This window comes from Anomaloglossus baeobatrachus, chromosome 1, assembly GCF_048569485.1.
Source record: "Anomaloglossus baeobatrachus isolate aAnoBae1 chromosome 1, aAnoBae1.hap1, whole genome shotgun sequence".
Lineage (NCBI taxonomy): Eukaryota > Metazoa > Chordata > Amphibia > Anura > Aromobatidae > Anomaloglossus > Anomaloglossus baeobatrachus.
In genome coordinates this window covers 504,788,710-504,808,145 of record NC_134353.1, presented here as the reverse complement: position 1 = coordinate 504,808,145, position 19,436 = coordinate 504,788,710, and the positions used below count along the sequence as shown (strand labels likewise).

The following is a 19,436-nucleotide window of genomic DNA, read 5'->3' as shown; positions in this document are numbered from 1 at the left end:
GCGACCCTGTACCTTGCCGACCCTGCCTCCCCGTCATCTCACCGGGCCCCGGGACCACCAACCCCTACCCACGGAGGGGGAAAACAACATCCCAGCTGCTCCCTACCATCGCTCCCGGGATCCCCGTCACCAGCAGCGGTGGTGCCCATCTTCACCACAACCCGTGGGTGGCGTCACTGACTACATCCCCAAACCAAACCACCCCTTTCACTCACGGGCGAGGAGCGCCGCTCGAGTCCCCGGATCCGGTCCACCGCTCGAGCCACCGAGCAGCAGCAGCAGCGCCGGACCCGAGCGTTAGCGAGCGCAGCGCCCCGCCGCCCGCGACAACTTGGCGTCACGAATAGAATCTTAATGTTCTACCGGTTGGTAGAAGTGCGCCTTGTGTCCCGTCGGCGGTGCCCGGACGAAAAATTTCAGAATCCGCCATCTTGGGCGCGAAGATTTTCCCACTCGAGCGTCTTCTCGAGCAGTGGAGGCGCGAAAGCCGAAGCCCCGCCCCTGAAGAGGAGGTGCCGAGAAATGACCAAGGGGGGCGGTAATAAGATGTCCGCGCCCGTTGAGGCCGCTGGAGGAGCGGCGGTCGCAGCCGCAGCGGCGCCCGCGAATGAGAATGGGCCAGGCCGTGCTCCGGCCGCACGAGCAGGGGAGGCCGCGGCCTCCGCCATTGCTCAGGTGATGCCGTTCTCCTTGCCCTATGTGCCCGGAGCTACCTGGCTGCCGCAGTACGACGGGAAACCTGACGCTTTACAGGTCTTCCGGAAGAAGCTTAACCCGGTCCTAGAACTGTACCCCCTGACCGATAAGCAACGTGCAGCGGTAGTGCTAGGGCAGCTGACCGGCGCGGCTGAACAGGAGACGGAGACCTGGACCGAGGGGGACCGGTCCTCCGTGGCCACCATCGTTAAAAAGCTCCAGATTGCCTTCGAGACCCGCACCGAAGCTGAGCTGCGGATGCAGTTTTACCAATGCCGACAGCGGCCAGCAGATAGTATTAGAGACTATGCCTTGCGCCTGCAAACTTCCCTCCGTACACTGAAGCGGGTGGATGCCATTAATGATGCGGACAGCAACAAAATGTTAGTCGAGCAGTTCGTGCAGGGGATGGGATCCCCGGAGGACCACAAGCAGCTCCGGCTGTGGGCCCTGGAACACCCTAACGTGGACTTTGCCGTGCTGAAAGAACGGGCCATCAAAGCTCTGCAACCCCCAGCATCCGAAATCCCGGAAGCGGCCTCGTGGCCAGCTGAGACGGCTCCCATCGTGGTGGCCCCTTCTCTCCCAGCTCCCTCGGCGCCTGTAGCCCCTGGCGGAATGATGGAGGAGCTGGCTGCCCAGGTCCGTCGCATGGATGGAGACCTCGCCAAGATCCTCGCCGCACTCCAGCCTCCGACAAGACCCAAGCCCCCGGGGAGGATACAGCTCGCCGACAGCCCAGAGGACATCCCCTGGATGCAGCGGAGAAGGGCCAATGACTCACGGTATGGACCTCCACTTTGTTACAGGTGCAGCAAGCCCGGCCGCTACTCCCGATGGTGTCCGTTAAATGAGCAACCCCTGGGGCCACGGGCCAATCCTCAGGAGTAGAACCCAGTGGCCTCCCAGACTGGCGGGACCGGTACATCGGAGCCCGGCCCATCATCCTTTTGGCAGTAGACTGCGTCCCGCTGATGGCCCTCCTGGACACTGGATCCCAGGTAACCACGATACCATACACACTGTATCAGCGGTATTGGGGGAATGATGAACTTGCCCCTCCAGATGGTAGCATGACACTGATCGCAGCTGATGGACTCCCATTGACCCAAGTGGGATACAAACAAGTGGCCATGACCGTGGGACGGGCTGAACTGCAACAGGGAATGATTGTGATAATGAATGAACCCAGTGATCATAACCCGAAGGTAGTGGTAGGGACTAATGTGATGGAACACTGCATGAGTGAGGTGCTGACCCTACTGCGGCAGCTGGCCGCCACCGCAGCGGGAAGCCGACAGAGGGCGGTACAGCGTGAGATCCGGGCATTGATGTATCGGCAGCAAGTGAACACAACAGGAGGGGAGATTGGGGGAGTGAGAGTGATGGATGCGGCTCCTTTGGTTGTGCCTCCCCGGAGTGAGATGATGATTTGGTGCAGGGCAGCGGTAGGTCCCCAGGGGCGGGATTACCCAGCCATGGTAGAGCCCATGCCCTCCGAACACTGGCCCACAGTAATGGCCGCCCGAGGAGTGGTAGACGTCAAGAAAGGGAGAGTGCCCATAAGGGTGGTAAACTGCGGGGAGGAGGAGGTTAGGCTTCCCCGATACGCTACCCTTGCCAAGCTGCTTACTCTAGACCCTCACACCATCCAGGAGGCCGTTCCCCCCGACCTCACCGCCTCCTGCCAGTCACCACCCATTCCAGGAGCGGTTAGATGAGTGGTGCCAAGAGTTACATGTAGGCACTGATGACACCCCCACACATCACAAAGAAGGGGTATACAGGGTGGTACAGGAGTACGAGCAGGTCTTTAGCAAACATTCCTTAGATTTTGGGCGGATTAAAGGGGTCCAACACCACATCCCCACCGGTGAACATCCCCCCATTAAAGAGAGATACAGACCTATTCCCCCTGCACACTACCAATGCGCCAAAGTCATGCTGAGGAACATGAAGGAGGCGGGGGCTATTAGGGATAGCTGCAGTCCCTGGGCCGCCCCACTGGTGCTGGTAAAGAAGAAGGATGGCACCATGAGGATGTGTGTGGACTACCGGAAGATTAACCAGATAACGCATAAGGATGCCTATCCTCTTCCCCGTATTGAAGAGTCCCTGGCAGCGCTAAGAACCGCTAACTACTTCTTTACCCTTGACCTCACCAGTGGGTACTGGCAGGTGGCTGTGGCGCCTGAAGACCGTGAGAAGACCGCCTTCGCTACCCCCATGGGATTCTGTGAGTTCAACAGCATGCCGTTCGGGCTGTGCAACGCCCCTGGAACCTTTAAACGGCTGATGGAATGCTGTCTGGGACATCTGAATTTTGAGACCGTCTTGCTGTACCTGGACGATGTAATTGTATATTCCCAGACGTATGAAGCCCACCTGGAGCACCTAGCTGAGGTGTTCACGTCCCTTGCTAAGTACGGGATGAAATTGAAGCCTTCCAAGTGCCATCTATTGAAGCCCAGAGTGCAGTACCTCGGACATGTACTGGGCGCAGAAGGCGTCGCCCCAGATCCTGAAAAGATCACTGCCATTCAGGACTGGCCGAGGCCGATCACGGTGAGAGAGGTGAGGCAGTTCCTGGGTTTGGTGGGCTATTATCGCCGCTTCATTAAAGGATACACGAAGATGGCTGCCCCCATGGAAGACCTTCTCGTGGGACAGACCAAGGGTGGCAGGTCCCCTGGAACCCCGTTGGCGTGGGAAGAGAAGCATGAAGAGTCCTTCCGTCAGCTGAAGACGGCCTTGACTGGGGAAGAAATCCTGGCGTACCCCGACTACGGTCTCCCATTCATCCTCTACACCGATGCCAGTAACGTAGGCTTGGGAGCAGTCTTATCCCAGGTCTAGGACGGAAGGGAGAAGGTGATTGCCTATGCTAGCCGGAAACTCCGACCTACGGAAAGGAACCCCGAGAACTACAGCTCTTTCAAGCTTGAGCTCTTGGCGCTGGTGTGGGCCATCACCGAGCGGTTCCGCCATTATCTGGCGGCAGCCAAGTTCACCGCTTATACGGACAACAACCCGCTCACCCATCTGGATACAGCTAAATTGGGTGCATTGGAGCAGAGGTGGGTGGCCCGGTTGGCTAACTATGACCTCACCATCAAGTACCGGGCTGGCCGTAAAAATGCTAACGCAGACGCACTCTCCTGGATGCCTCACCTGTTGGGAGAGGGGCTGGACGAGGATGACCTCGAAGAAATCGAGTTGCCCGCGTTCCACCGGCCGCCAGCCGAGAAGTTACATGTCCATCAACAACAGATGAACTTAGACCCGCTGCCCAGCCAATGGTGGCAAGAAGCCCAGGATCAGGCACCTGCTGTCCGCTTTGTCAAGACCCTGGTGGAACAAGGCTCCGCCGGGATAGACCCTGCCGCCCACGCCGAGGCCCAACGACTGTGGAAGGAACGAGCCCGGCTGTATCTGCACCAGGGGAAGCTGTATCGGGAATTGATTAACCCGAAGACCCACGAGAAGGTCTGCCAGCTGGTGATCCCCCAGGCTAACGTGCCCACTGTCCTGCAGGCATACCATGACGGTGCCGGGCACTTTGGGTGGAAGAAGCTGGAGATGCTGTTGAGGGAGCGATTCTATTGGAGCGGGATGCAGGAGTCTGTGGAGGCCTGGTGCCGAGAATGTGGTCCTTGTGCATTGAGAAGAAGGGACGAAGCCAGCCAGAAGGCCCCGTTACGCCCAATCATTACGCATCAGCCGCTGGAGCTGGTCGCCCTCGACCACGTGAAGCTCACCCCTAGCCGAAGTGGGTACACCTACGCTCTGACCATTGTAGACCACTATTCAAGATTCATGGTGGTTGTCCCAGTCAAGGACCTGATCGGCCGTACCGCCGCTAGAGCGTTCCAGGCCTTTTTCTGTCGACCACACGGGTACCCGGAGAGGGTGCTTACCGACCGGGGCCCGGCGTTTGAAGCGGAGATGTTTCAAGAATTCTGCCAGTTGTACGGCTGCAAGAAAATTCGGACCAAGCCTTACCATGCCCAGACCAATGGCATGTGCGAGAAGATGAACCATCTGGTCCTGGGTCTCCTCAAGACATTACCGCTGGACGAGCGGAACCTGTGGCCAGAAAAGCTACCTGACCTGGTCGATATGTACAATAACATCTCTTCCAGCTCTATCAAATGTACACCAGCGTATCTGATGAGAGCCCGGCCCGGTCGGCTGCCAGTAGATCTGGACATGGGTTTGGAAGCCCCAGAAGCCCTCCCTTCAACTGCTGGATGGGACACTCGGCGAATGGCGCAGTACCGACAGGTTCAAGAATACATAGAAAAGAACTTGTGCCGGAGTCGGGGACAGCAGGAACAGTGCTTCAATAGGAAGGCCCCTACGGGTCCCTTTCAGCCTGGTGATGTAGTACTGAAGCGCAAAAGAAGAACCCATAAGGTGGATGACCAATGGGAGAAGACCCCGTATGTCATACAACCCACTGAATGGGAGAATGGGAAGGCCTACCAGATCAGTCGTGGTCAGGGGAAGACTCCAGCCACGGTTTCCAGGGACCACCTGAAGAGGTGCCCACCACCGTTAAGGGTGGCAACTGAAATACCGGTTCCCAGACCGACGGGGGAGAAGAAAAAGGAGGTAATCCACACCATGATGGGCGATTTCCCGGCAGATTGGCGTACGCAGAATGGCGCCGTGCTTCTTCCAGTGATACTGTTCCCGCAACCCGTGGAGGAAAAAGAGATGGAAGTAGCCGCCAATGACCCAGTGCCCAGGGATGCACCTGTACCCAGCTCCCCTATGTCTCCGAAAGCCCCACATGATGTACGGGAAGAGGAACCGGTTGTCTCCTCTGTCCCCTTGCCTGTTACCTCTGACACTGGGCCCCGTAGGTCCACACGTTCCAACCTAGGCAGGCCCCCGCTTAGGTACAGGGAAACCGATATTTAGGGGTGCAGTCCATTGATTGTGTAAATGAGTAAATAAATGAATGATAAAAGTAATCAAACCGAAGATGTCACCTGATTGTCGACTGTGATTGACCCGGCTGTTGCCGGCAAGTAGTCCCCGTAGGGACCCTTTGTTACCGTGCATAAGGAACTGCTTATGGACAAGACTGAGAACTAGCAGGGTACCCACAAACTAGTGGAAATGTAAATATGTTGGCATGTTTCCGTTGCCACCTCCGGAGAGGCAGATTGGAGGAAGGGCCCGCAGCAGAGCAGGCAGAGACCTGGCCACCACCTGGACCGGTGGCCATCCTCCGGTGGTCAGAGGTCCCCCATGGACGTGGGGTCCCCTGAAGTGACCGTAGGGTGCGAGACACCGTACCCGTTCCCGCTCGGGCAGCCTGGATCTGGACTGGGGTCAAGGGGTGCTCCCCACTTCTTAGGGGCAGCATCAGGGCCAGGTTGTTTGGGTGGGAGAGCGGAAGCCGACCGTTATTAATAAAAATGTGTTGTAACGTTAAAGTACCGTGCCTCCCGTTAAGGGAAGATTCGTAAAAAAAATGCTTTGTTGAATGTTTCATATATTTTCTACCTTTTTTGCAGGTGAAAATAAAACCGGTGATGGACGGGCAGCTCGCGGACGGTCTGCATTTAACCAAGGGGGAATGCGGCGCCCTGGACTAGCCAGGTCATCACAGGGACTACAACACCCCCCACCCCGAGACAGGCACATCAGCCAAACACAAAACCCTTGTTGCCTCCCTCCAGGGGCTGATGTCCAGACCAGGTGGGGTGGAGCCAGGCGGTTGGCCCCACCCACTGAGGAGTTCACAGTCCTGGAGGCAGGAAAAAGCAGTTAGTTAAGCTCGGGCAGAGTTCGAGTGCAGTGGTAGTCTGCAGATCAGTTTAGGAGGTGAAAGTGGAAGGAGTGCCTGCTGGTGTCTGGGTGTGTGGCCCAGGCACTGACAGCAAGGTTGGCAGACGGTGGTGGCCGTCTGCAGGAGCGGTGAATCAACGCGGAACCGTAGGACCGTGGTCGGGCGGTGGCCCGCCGGTACCGAACCGGGGAGCGAAGTGAAGCCAGCACACACAGGCAGGGCCTGCGGACCCCGACCAGGCTTGGAGTCGCCGTTAAACAGGTCAAATCCGTTAGTGACCGGAACCCCAGGGGTTTCCTAACAGCCAAGACCCGATAGAAGGCAACCGTCCAACCAGCAGAAGGGAATACAGCTACCGCCAAAAGCTAGGATCCCAAGTGCCAGAGCATGCGGGCAAAAGGGCTCCTCCGGCACATATCCACGCTGGGGAGCGGGTTACCGGTGGGAAGCCATCGGGACCGAACACACGCAAAAAGGTACAGGGAAAGGCAGCCACCACCAACCGTCCGGGAGAAGCCACAGCAGCCGGCTGCGGGACCTGTCCATCCAGCCATTTGGTTTACCAGAGACTTTGCATCCATTTGTGGCTGAGTGAGTACTACCGTGCCGACCGGCACCGCGCTGCGCAGACCCTGCACCTTGCCGACCCTGCCTCCCCGTCACCTCACCGGGCCACGGGACCACCAACCCCTACCCACGGAGGGGGAAAACAACATCCCAGCAGCTCCCTACCATCGCTCCCGCGATCCCCGTCACCAGCAGCGGTGGTGCCCACCTTCACCACAACCCGTGGGTGGCGTCACGGACTACATCCCCAAACCAAACCACCCCTTTCACTCACGGGCGAGGAGCGCCGCTCGAGTCCCCGGATCCGGCCCACCGTTCGAGCTACCGAGCAGCAGCAGCAGCGCCGGACCCGAGCGATAGGCCATGTGCCCACGGGACGCTGGTACCTGCGGATATATTCGCAGGTACGGCCGCATGTTTCCCGCAGCTGCCCGCCGGCAGCCGCAGCTATTTTTAGCTGCGAGTTTCCAGGGGAATAGCTGCGGGAAACATGCGGAGATTCACGCGATTTACCTGCGGACATCCCTCTATCTCCATAGCGGAGGGCCGGGATCTCCGCAAGTAAATCCGCATGAATAATTGACATGCAGTTAGGTGCGGCTGAGGGATCTCCGCAGGAGATTCCGCAGCCGCACTTTCCGCAGAGTGGACACAGACACTCCCCATGTCCCATAGGGTAACATGGGAAGTGCCTGTACATGCTAGAACCTGCGGATTTATCTGGAAAATCCAGAAAAATCCGCAGGTTTTCCGCGGCAAAATCCGCGGGTACAGAGTCCCGTGGGCACATAGCCTTAGCGAGCGCAGCGCCCAGCCGCCCGCGACACTTGGTCTCCTGGATATAGCTTGGGGACGCTTTGGCTAAGAACTGCAGATGGTCGTCAAGCCACTCAGAGAGGTGTTCGGTTATAGATCCAATACCTGAGATTATCGGTCTGAATTTGGGTGGGAATGAATCTTTGTGGGACTTATGTAGGGCATGTAGTAGAGGTGTGAGCGGACATGTAGGAAAGAAAAATTCTGTTTGCTTGTAATTAACCCTAAATGGGCCCCCTCATCTAGCAATTTTTCTAGGGATTTTTTTATATCATTGATAGGATCAAATTTCAATTTTCTATAGATATTACTATCATGAAGCATACATAACTGTTCTTTTTCATAGAGTCCCACATCAAGAATCACCACCGATCCCCCCTTGTCAGAATTTCTGACAACAATGTTCTCGTTGTCCATTGGTGATTTCAATGCGTTTTTTTCTTGTTTACTCAAATTATGAAGGATAGGTTTGTTATTGTTGTACAATTTAGTGAGATCCTTTTCGACCAAGTTCTGAAAATCGTCCATCTGAGTACATCTGGATTGAACCGGATAAAACTTAGGATTTGTGATTTTTTTCACAATAGTGTCATGTGGATTTGTAAGTTTGCACGCTTCATCAGATAGATCTCTTAGATTTTGCAGAGTCATTTGTTCTTGAAAAGAGGACAAGATGGAAATGTCCTGAATATTCGGTTGAGGCAAATATTGTTGTTCCTGGTGAAAAAAAATGTTTTTTCACAGTGAGCTTACGTATAAATTTATTCACATCCAAGATCGTATCAAATAATTTGAACTTCGCGTTTGGAACAAAATTGAGTCCTTTTTCTAATAGCCTGATTTCTGGGCTGGTAAGGATGCATGCAGACATATTGATGACTGAGGAAAAAACGCATTCCTCTAGATCTTCTTGCCCCTGGTGTAATGACCGTGCTGATACTTGCTTGTTCCTGGCGTGTTTACGCCCTGCTCTCCTGGGTTTTTTTTGGGAGTTTTTTGGAACAGAAGTATAATTTTTTGCACCTCCTGTTGAGAGGGTTTCAGAATCTGTCGGAAAAGTCTGTGTTACCATCTGTCGATTCAGGTTCTGTAGATTAAAAATGTACTTTGTTGGCTTTATGTTTTTTATTTTTCAAGATAGACTTTGGACCATGTTCGTGGAATTTGCAAAAGTGGTGTCAATTGTACACCCTATTACTTTCATAGTCCTTGGTATCACGTTTAAACTTTCCTTCTTTGAATACGGTAATGGAATCCTCCAGCTTCATAAGACTATCATTAATCTGCTCCTTAAGAGTTCTATATGAGTCCAAATTTGAATATTTTGCCAATGAAGCTTCCATATCTCTGACTTTTTTTTCCAAATCATTACGTTTAATATCTTCCTGTTCAATAATAAGACGTATTAATTTGGCATAACATTCAGACAAAATCAGATCCCATTGTATAATAAATTCTGGGTTGAAATTAGTGGTGGGTCTTTTCTTGAGGCGTAGACCCCGAGGTATCATTTGTTTATCCAAGTATGCTTGCAAGGTTTTTTTGTCCCACCAAGTGCGAATACGGGCTGAGAGGATTTTTTCCAAGTCACACATTAATTTATTCAGTTCCACCTGGTCTTCTGTAAGGGTGGCAATATTACTGCATGAAAAAATCCTAGCTGCTTTGTCCAGTCTTCTCTGATCATTTACATTAAAAAATTCATCCATTGGTGAATTACCATTATTGATCTCCATAATTGCGTTCAATATATAGGAAATCCCACGTGTCAGGGTAAAAATAATTCCCTTTATAGCATGAAAATCCACACAATTTTGATTTCCAAACAGACACAGGGAATATGTATTAATTCCTTCGCATATTAAATGGGCAGGGAGCTGGGGTACTAAGCCAGACTGAAAAGTACCAAGACAAAAGGGGAGTAACCCTGCTCACCTGTACCCAAGATCAAGTCCAGACCGTGCACGGAATAAGAGGTAGGCAGACCTCAGCAGCAGCATAGATATGGTAGAAATTCAGCAATCAGGTCCAAAATAGGTTAAAAATTCATTCTTTTTTTATTTCATGTTCAAGTTAAAAAATTTTCCATCATGAATTCAGAGGAAATACAGGTGAGAGGACGCGTTTCGAACAGAGTAGTTCTTAGTCTGTCTCTAGTAAATGGACACTGACAGAGTGGTTAAAAAGACATGAAACCGGACATGGAATCAGGGAAGACTGCACAGATTCAAGGTAATTAATTGGAGTGCTTTTATCAGAGTACTCTTCCAGTATTCATCATGACAAGAAACAAGAAAAAATTGTCAGGTTACTCAATGACTTGCATTAGGTTCGTTATTCATGACAAATACCAGAGTAGGACTTTGGAATTTGTTACAAATAATCCTAACAAGAATAGTTACTAATGAGGGAGTCGGTGTCTTACTCCTGCTGCCTGTGGGTTGGGCAGTAGTAATAGGGTTTCTTCCAAAAAGCAATACTCCTGTGAGCAGATAATATTTATTCACTTATAGAGTGCCATTAATTCTATTGCGCTTTACACATCAGAAACACTGTCCTCATAGGGACCTTGAATTTTGAGCCCCAATCAGTATGTCTTTGGTGGGAGGAAACCAGAGAACCCAAAGAAAACCCACGCAAACACTGGGAGAACATACAAACTCCTTCCAGATGTTGTCCTTGGTGGGATTTGAACTCAAGACTGTAGTGCTAACAACTGAGCCACTGTGCCGCCTGTGTGATTACTTCATGGCAAAAGCCTCATCTTATATCCTGCTTGAAGCCTTAATAGGGCACCTATAGTAGTCTATGGGACTTGTTGTACCGATGAAATCCAAGACAGACAGAGGCATGTTCAGGTTGTTTAAGACATGCCCGCTGCGATAGCCCCATAGACTATTACAGGTACAAATGCTACCCACGAAAAACATGGCTAGAACTCCTACATGAAAATCAGATGTGTGAGCGAGGCCTTAAGGACAGTGTGCCTATAGTTGTACATTGTGTTTAGACGGCTGGTTTCCATGGTATTGGAAGATGTTTCAACATTCATCAGGAACAAGGTTGCGGGTCTGAAACCACTACGTTATTCTGTTGAGTTCTTCTGGACCAATTATGGAAGGCTATAATGCTGGGGGGAAAAATACAAGAAAATATTGTTAAAATTCTATAGCAAGTAGTTTTAAACATCTTCACTTACTCTATAGAAACGGAATTGTTCAAGTCAAATTGATAAAAATCTGGAAAGTCCATGTAATGAGCTCAAAGTGTCCATCCAGTTACACTGCTATGGAGCACTTATAATAGGTGTATACCTGGAACACAACCTTGGTACATACAGTTTTCTTATACATTTGTAATGCAGTTGAAAAATATATTTTATAAATATATCTATCTATATCTATATATCAAATATATAAAGCTGTGTATGTGTGTGTGTATGTGTATATATGTCCGGGATTGGCATCTGCACCGTCGCAGCTACAGCCACAACATTTTGCACACTCACACTTCTGGACCCCAAGAGCATCATAGGCTATGTTTTGAGGGGAAATTTTAACTCTGCGCTTTACAGTTATTCACCAAAAAACTTTCCTCCATTAAAGTGAATGGAGCTGGGAGCCACAGTGCAGCCAGAACGTCAGAAGAATGCGCAGCCACGCCCTTAACTGGAATGTTGGCATGTCACAATGCAGCCAGGGAAAGAGACAGAGACAGGCAGGGTAAGAAACAGACATAGACAGGGTAAGAGACAGACACAAAGAGACAGACACAGACAAAGAGACAGACTGACAGGGAAAGAGAGACAGGTTAAGAGACAGACACAGACAGGTAAAGAGACAGACACAGGGAAACAGACAGAGAGGGAAAGAGACAGACAGGGTAAGATACAGACAAAGACAGGTAAAGAGACAAAGAAACAGACACATTCAAAGAGACAGAAGGAAAGAGGGAAAGAGAGACATGGAAAGTGACAGACAGACAGGGAAAGAGATTGAGACAGACAGAGAAAGACAGAGACAGTCAGAGAGACAGGGAAAGAGACAGACAGACAGACATACAGAGAGAGAGAGAGAGAGAGAGAGACAGAGGGGGAGACAGACATTATAATTACATTTAAATATTTGTTTTGTGGTTGTGTGTGCAGAATACATTTTTGTTACTACATTCTATTTTGTTGTTAACAGCATTTTTTAACCCGGGCGAAGTACAGCTAGTATATATATATAATGTAAACTTATGTTCTGTGCTTGTAGGCACCTTCATGGTGTTCTAATTACAGTAGATCTGAATAATTTTAATCATGCAGCCATGATTCTAGCAACCTGTCTGCCCCTCTGGCAGATAGTCTTCCTGGCATCATTGGAAATGTACATCATAGTGTTGTATGAGGCCTAGTGACATTCTGGGGACTAAAAAGCACTAGCGATACCCAGTAAGTCGGGAGCTGAAGTGATATCCAGCTGCCATGGAAGACCCAATGGGAATAATATTGGTGAATACAAGGGCAGCACAAATCTAATTGCTGTACAGGAAGGGATTATACAGCAGAACTTGTTTCCTGATGAGAATTATGCTAGTTTGGACATAATCTATATATATAATTGCCTTATTCTGTCTGTCTGTCTGTCTGTCTGTCTGTCTGTCTGTCATGCTCCGAAATTGTGTCCTTACGGTGACACAAAGCTGATTGGCCGCTGGGCTCGCCATGGCCCCGCCCCCCCACACGGATTGGCCTCTCGCCCCGGCTCTCTGCAGGCCCCGCCCCCCTCACGCAATGCACGCTCGCTCTGGCCCAACTGACACGGGGCTCCGATTCCCAGGTGAGTACACACACATCAGATCACACTCACTCTCACACTCACTCTCACACACACCTCACACATCACATCCACACACATCACAACATGCTGGGATATCGCTTGCTTCTACACCGGCTCCGTCAGGATCCCGGCAGCGCCAGACATAACCTTGCGATGCTGGGATCTTAACGGAGGCCGTGAAAGCTGGTAACCATTATACACATCGGGTAACTAAGGTCCCTTAGTTACCCGATGTGTATCATAGTTACCAGTGTACACCGGCTCACACTCACTCTCACACACACCTCACACACACATCACATCGCATCCACACATCAAGGTCCTGCAGCTGCGGAACATACATAACATAACAGCACACACACACACACACAAATCAGATCACACTCACACATACCTCACACATCACATCGCATCCAAATACTCACAACATCCTGGGATATCGCTTGCTTCTCGGCGGCGATATTGTGCTGTGAGCTTCCAGGACCTGACGGAGGATCACATGGCCAGAAGCATGTGATATCCCCGGATGTTGTGAGTATCAGCGCGTATGTGCAATATCGTCAGTGTCTGTGTGTGTGAGTGTATGCGATCGGGTGTGTGTGAGTGGATGCGATCGGGTGTGTGTGAGTGGATGCAATCGGGTGTGTGTGAGTGGATGCGATCGGTTGTGTGGGTGAGTGGATGCGATCGGTTGTGTGGGTGAGTGGATGCGATCGGGTGTGGGTGAGTGTCGGCAGAGGAGCACGGCGTGCTGGAGGAGGCTGGGAGCAGAGAGGCTGATCTTGGGGAAGGCTGGGAGGGGGAGGCTGATGCTGAGGGAGGCTGGAAGGAGAGAGGCTGAGCAAACGTGCTCCATCCGCCATACTGCGCACTCCCCATCGTGCTGCATCCCCCATGCTGCGCACTCCCAAACGTGCTCCATCCGCCATGCTGCGCACTCCCAAACGTGGTCCATCCGCCATGCTGCGCACTCCCAAACGTGGTCCATCCGCCATGCTGCGCACTCCCAAACGTGGTCCATCCGCCATGCTGCGCACTCCCAAACGTGCTCCATCCGCCATACTGCGCACTCCCAAACGTGCTCCATCCGCCATACTGCGCACTCCCCATCATGCACCATCCGGCATGCTGCGCACTCCCAAGCGGATGGAGCATGATGGGGGGTGCGCAGCATGGCGGATGGAGCACGTTTGGAAGTGCGCAGCATGGCGGATGGAGCACGTTTGGGAGTGCGCAGCATGACGGATGGAGCACGTTTGGGAGTGCGCAGCATGACGGATGGAGCACGTTTGGGAGTGCGCAGCATGCCGGATGGTGCACGATGGGGAGTGCGCAGTATGGCGGATGGAGCACGTTTGGGAGTGCCCAGTATGGCGGATGGAGCACGTTTGGGAGTGCGCAGCATGGCGGATGGAGCACGTTTGGGAGTGCGCAGCATGGCGGATGGAGCACGTTTGGGAGTGCGCAGCATGGCGGATGGACCACGTTTGGGAGTGCGCAGCATGGCGGATGGAGCACGTTTGGGAGTGCGCAGCATGGCGGATGGAGCACGTTTGGGAGTGCGCAGCATGGCGGATGGAGCACGTTTGGGAGTGCGCAGCATGCCGGATGGTGCACGATGGGGAGTGCGCAGTATGGCGGATGGAGCACGTTTGGGAGTGCGCAGCATGGCGGATGGAGCACGTTTGGGAGTGCGCAGCATGGCGGATGGACCACGTTTGGGAGTGCGCAGCATGGCGGATGGAGCACGTTTGGGAGTGCGCAGCATGGCGGATGGAGCACGTTTAGGAGTGCGCAGCATGGCGGGTGGAGCACGTTTGGGAGTGCGCAGCATGGCGGATGGAGCATGATAGGGGGTGCGCAGCATGGCGGATGGAGCACGTTTGGGAGTGTGCAGCATGGCGGATAGAGCACGATGGGGAGTGCGCAGCATGGCGGATGGAGCACGTTTGGGAGTGCGCAGCATGGGGGATGCAGCACGATGGGGAGTGCGCAGTATGGCGGATGGAGCACGTTTGGGAGTGCGCAGCATGGCGGATGGACCACGTTTGGGAGTGCGCAGCATGGCGGATGGAGCACGTTTGGGAGTGCGCAGCATGGGGGATGCAGCACGATGGGGGGTGCGCAGCATGGGGGATGGAGCACGATGGGAGGTGCACACCTCCCCCCAACATACACACACACGCGCACTGCACAACACACACACACTAGGAATCACAAACAACGCCCTACACAGACACCCACACACACAGACAACGCTGCACACACAAATATACGCACATACTGCACAACACACACATTGCTCAAAACATACCTCCCCCCAAAACACACCACACACACACAAACCGCACAACACACACACACACAACGCTACAGACACACAGCGCTCCACAAACAACGCAACACACGCAACACACATACAACACCGCTCTCACCCCCCGCGACACTCAGAACATGTACAGCGCCCTACACAAACACTTGGTAACTACACACAACAACATCTATATATATATATATATATATATATATATATATATAAACAAAAATCATACATGAACTACACAATACGTAAATTCTAGAATACCCGATGCGTAGAATCGGGCCACCTTCTAGTCTCATATAAACCTCTAAATTCTCCCAATATACACTTTTTTATGCATAGAAAAACAATTGTTCTGGAAGAAACAAAAGTAATTTTGGATTAGTTAAACCAAAGTATATAAGAACAGAACGTTTTAACTGAAGGCAACTGATGTATGTTTTAGTAATGCATTCCCCATATAATAGCAATTCTAGCGCATCTTTCCCTATTACTGCATTGTATTGTTCCTCTATCACTAGGATATGTCCTTACACTGCTGTCACTGTTAGTGCCGATTGGATAGTGTCTGATTGCATTAGCACAGACCTATCACCAATTCATTACTATATTTCCAGGAGGAGGAATAGCACAGAGTTCTTAAAAAAAAAAAAAAAAAAAAAAGGAGTACCAGAATTGGTATTTCATGGAAATACAAGAGTCTGCAATCTGATAGGGCCAATTATAGGCTGATCGATATGACATTAACCTATATCTTGTAAGTTTGTTTCAATACTAGTCACACATCTGTGTATAGACATCATGGCTATATACACAGTTATATATGATTGTATGTCATCTACGTACGTACCCAATGGGAATAATGCTGATGTATGCCAAGGCTCCAAACACGATAAAACAGAATCCACTGAACCAATCTAACGTGGCTTGATAAAGCTTGTTGAACCCTGCAGAGGAGCTCACGGCCACAAGTTCTATCGCCAGCTGCAGTACGACAAACACTTTGCCTTAAAAAGAAAAAAAAATAAGAAATTGAAATCTTAGGCGTATATAAATTCATGATAATTTTTATATAAGATTTATCCAACTACCGTCACCCTGTTACAGATTGATTATAAAAATAATAGAGAATCAATCGTTGCCCCTCGTCCGCCGGGCAGGTGTTAAAGCCACAAAGGACAGGAGGACAATTACAGCAACTCAGGAAACCACAACAGAAACGAAGGGGATGTTTGTAAGGCACACTCCTATGTGTAGCGTGTCCCTGTTAACCTCACAGGGACACCAGTAATGGTCACGTGTGTAAAAATACGACAACACCAAATGAGAACGCAACATATAACAGTCACGTGTGTAGGAACACGACAAAACCGAAAGGTAACCCAGTTGGCGTCACTGGGAAACCTGGAACGTAACCACTGAGTCGGTCACGTGCGTACAGAAGCATGTCAGACTGTGAAGGCTACCCAGTTAGCGTTACTGGCAACCTGGAACATTAACACTGAGCCGGTCACGTGCGTACAGGGACACGTCAGACCGTGAAGGTCACCCAGTTAGCGTCACTGGGTACCCAAAGCTGGCACACACATACACACAAGTCTGCCAGTGCAGATGGGGCGTGTGCGTAGGGGGCACATCTTGTCCGGAAGGACCCTAAACCCTCACCGTGCCGAGACACAGCTTGTACCCAGATACGAATACCTGGTACCGGCGCCTGCCCTGAATTCAGAATCACTCCAACATACAAACACAAGTCTGCCACAAGCACTGCAGACTACAATGGCGCTGGAACCCACTCACACTGACAGCCAGGAATACAGACGATGCTGTCAGCATGTATAGTGACGCTTGCGCACCAATGGGCGGAGCTACAGACCTTTTATAGCCGCCACCCTGGACCAGGCCGCATGGCATGTGGTAATGGCGTTGGCTGCAACCATACAGGAGCTGCCAAGTCATTCCTGACATCATGATGACCAATCAGCGGCTGCCACTTCATCGCTGATGTCACTGATGACCAATCAGTGACCGCCTTGTCATCCATGATATCACGCACATGCGCAGTATGGTAGCATGAGCAGTTAGGCTCAGGATGGTACAAAATTCTAGCCACCTGATGCCTCAAGCGATGGCCAGGTGGCGCTGCAGAATTAACCTACCCCAATGTGGGAATCAAAAACGGGACCAGACTAGTTCGAGGCATAACCGAACCCCGAATCGTAACACACCCTCTGTCATCTAGCTAGGCCACACTCTGTCATGACTAAAGCGTAAACAATGGAAAAAGAAAGGGTTAATCTCCCTTGCCACCACACAGTCTAAATGATGTAAGATAGAATATGATTTATTAGTCAACGTGTTTCAAAGCCATTAAGGCTTCTTCATTAGGACAATCATATACTGTATGTATATGATTGTCCTGATGAAGGGGCTTTAATGGCCTTGGAACACGTTGACCAGTGAATCATATTCTGTCTGTTATCGTTTTGACTGGGTGGCGGCGCAGGAGATTAACTCTTTCTCCTTTCCACTGTTTGATCTCCATGTGAGTTTTTCAGGGGCCTACAGGCGTTTATGGTGGTTGTGAGCTGCACAACCACAAGAGGTGAACTCCTACAAGTTATTCTTTATATTTTACATCGGATAAGACTCTATTTGGCTGGCTTGGATAGTAAAATGTGCAGTTAGCCAGCCTTCTTCACACATAGCACTCATATGATACCGAAACCGCAGAACCAGGACAGGTGGCGATATCTGAAGACCAGGCGACATTAAATATTTGAAGCATATTAGTAATTTATATTACTTCTTATTGTAAACACATCTAATGTATTATTTTATTTAACTGAACGCTGTTTTTAATGACCTTTACTGAAACACTTAAGACTTCATAATTAAAAAAATAGTATTTCTTTGTGAAATAATATATCTCCGACATCTAACGACAGCTTTCTAGATAGTGCACTGTGTGTCTGCTTTAATTATGGTGTAAGTATATGGTAGACTAAACATCATATTTATTCATGTTTCGTACTGTCACATCTTACCATACGAGGAGCCTTGAATTTGCTTCGATATCATTGATCTGATGGTTGGCGTAGGGATTAATGAAAATATCATAGTTGTTCGAGCTGAAATATAGATTTAAAAAGATACAGTGTAAATATTTCAGGATAGTGTAGCATGTAATTACGTAAGTTTCTGACACTCACAAATGTCATTATTTACATTATTAATAGTGGTGAACAAGGAGTACCATGCTCAGGTGCCTTGTACTCGTAACTAATGATGAGCAGGCACTACCATGCTCGGGTGCTTTGTACTCTTAACTAATGATTAGCGGGCACTGCCATGCTCTGGTGCTCGGTACTTGTAACTAGTAGTGATCAGCAAGCACTACAATGCTCGGATGCTTGGTACTCGGAACTAATGATGAGCGGGCACTACCATGCTCGGATGCTCGGTACTCGTAACCAGTGATGAGCGAGCACTACCATTCTCGGGTGCTTGGTACTCATAACTAATGATGAAGATCACTACCATGATTGGGTGGTCAGTACTCGTAACTAGTGATGAGTGAGTACTACCATGCTCGGGTGTTCGTAACGAGCAGTTGGATGCTCGGATGGAGACGACTTGAGTATAATGAAAGTCATTGGGAAACTCAAGCATTTTTTCGAAAAATCTTCTGGAAAAATGCAAGGATTCCCCATTGACTTCCATTATAATCAGGTGCTCGAGTTGCGCTTATTTGAGCATCCAACTGCACCCAAGCATGGTAGTTCTCACTCATCACTACTCAGTATGACTACCGAGCACCTGAGCATGGTAGTGCTCGCTCATCACTACTCAGTATGAGTACAAAGCACCCGAGCATGGCAGTGCTTGCTCATTACTACTTGGTATAAGTACCGAGCACTCGAGCATGGTAGTGCTCGCTCATCATTAGTCCTTACAAATACCGAGCACCTGAGCATCACAGTGCTCATTCATCATTATTCCTTACAAGTACCAAGCACCCAAGCATGGTAGTGCTCGCTCATCACTAGTGATTATGAGTACCAAGTACCCGAGCATGCTGGTACTCTCTTATCACTAGTCGTTATGAATAACGAGCACCCGAGCATGGTAGTGCTTGATCATCACTAGTCATTACGAGTAAGGAGCACCCGAGCTTGGTAGTGCTCACTCATCACTAGTCATTACGAGTACCAAGTACCCGAGCATGGTAGTACTCGCTTATCACTAGTCGTCACGAGTAACGAGCACCCGAGCATGGTAGTGCTTGATCATCACTAGTCATTATGAGTAACGAGCCCCCGAGGTTGGTAGTGCTCACTCATCACTAGTCATTACGAGTACCACGCATCTGAGCATGGTAGTGCTCACTCATCACCAGTCAATACGAGTG

At 50.5% G+C, this 19,436-nt stretch overlaps 1 protein-coding gene across 2 annotated transcripts in view; it reads right to left on the bottom strand.

Moving 5' to 3' along the window:
• Nucleotides 1-9,916: 9,916 nt before the first annotated feature.
• The window catches only part of LOC142295640 (solute carrier family 46 member 2-like), a 44,725-nt gene continuing 35,205 nt past the window's right edge, over nt 9,917-19,436 (bottom strand). For both annotated transcript variants that reach the window (XM_075338740.1, XM_075338747.1), the window contains exons 3-5: nt 18,073-18,156; nt 15,876-16,032; nt 9,917-11,012 (exon numbers count right to left, since the gene is read on the bottom strand). In XM_075338740.1, coding sequence (XP_075194855.1) covers nt 10,934-11,012; nt 15,876-16,032; nt 18,073-18,156 — 320 coding nt within the window. In that variant the 3' untranslated portion in view covers nt 9,917-10,933. The remainder of the gene's footprint in view (nt 11,013-15,875; nt 16,033-18,072; nt 18,157-19,436) is intronic.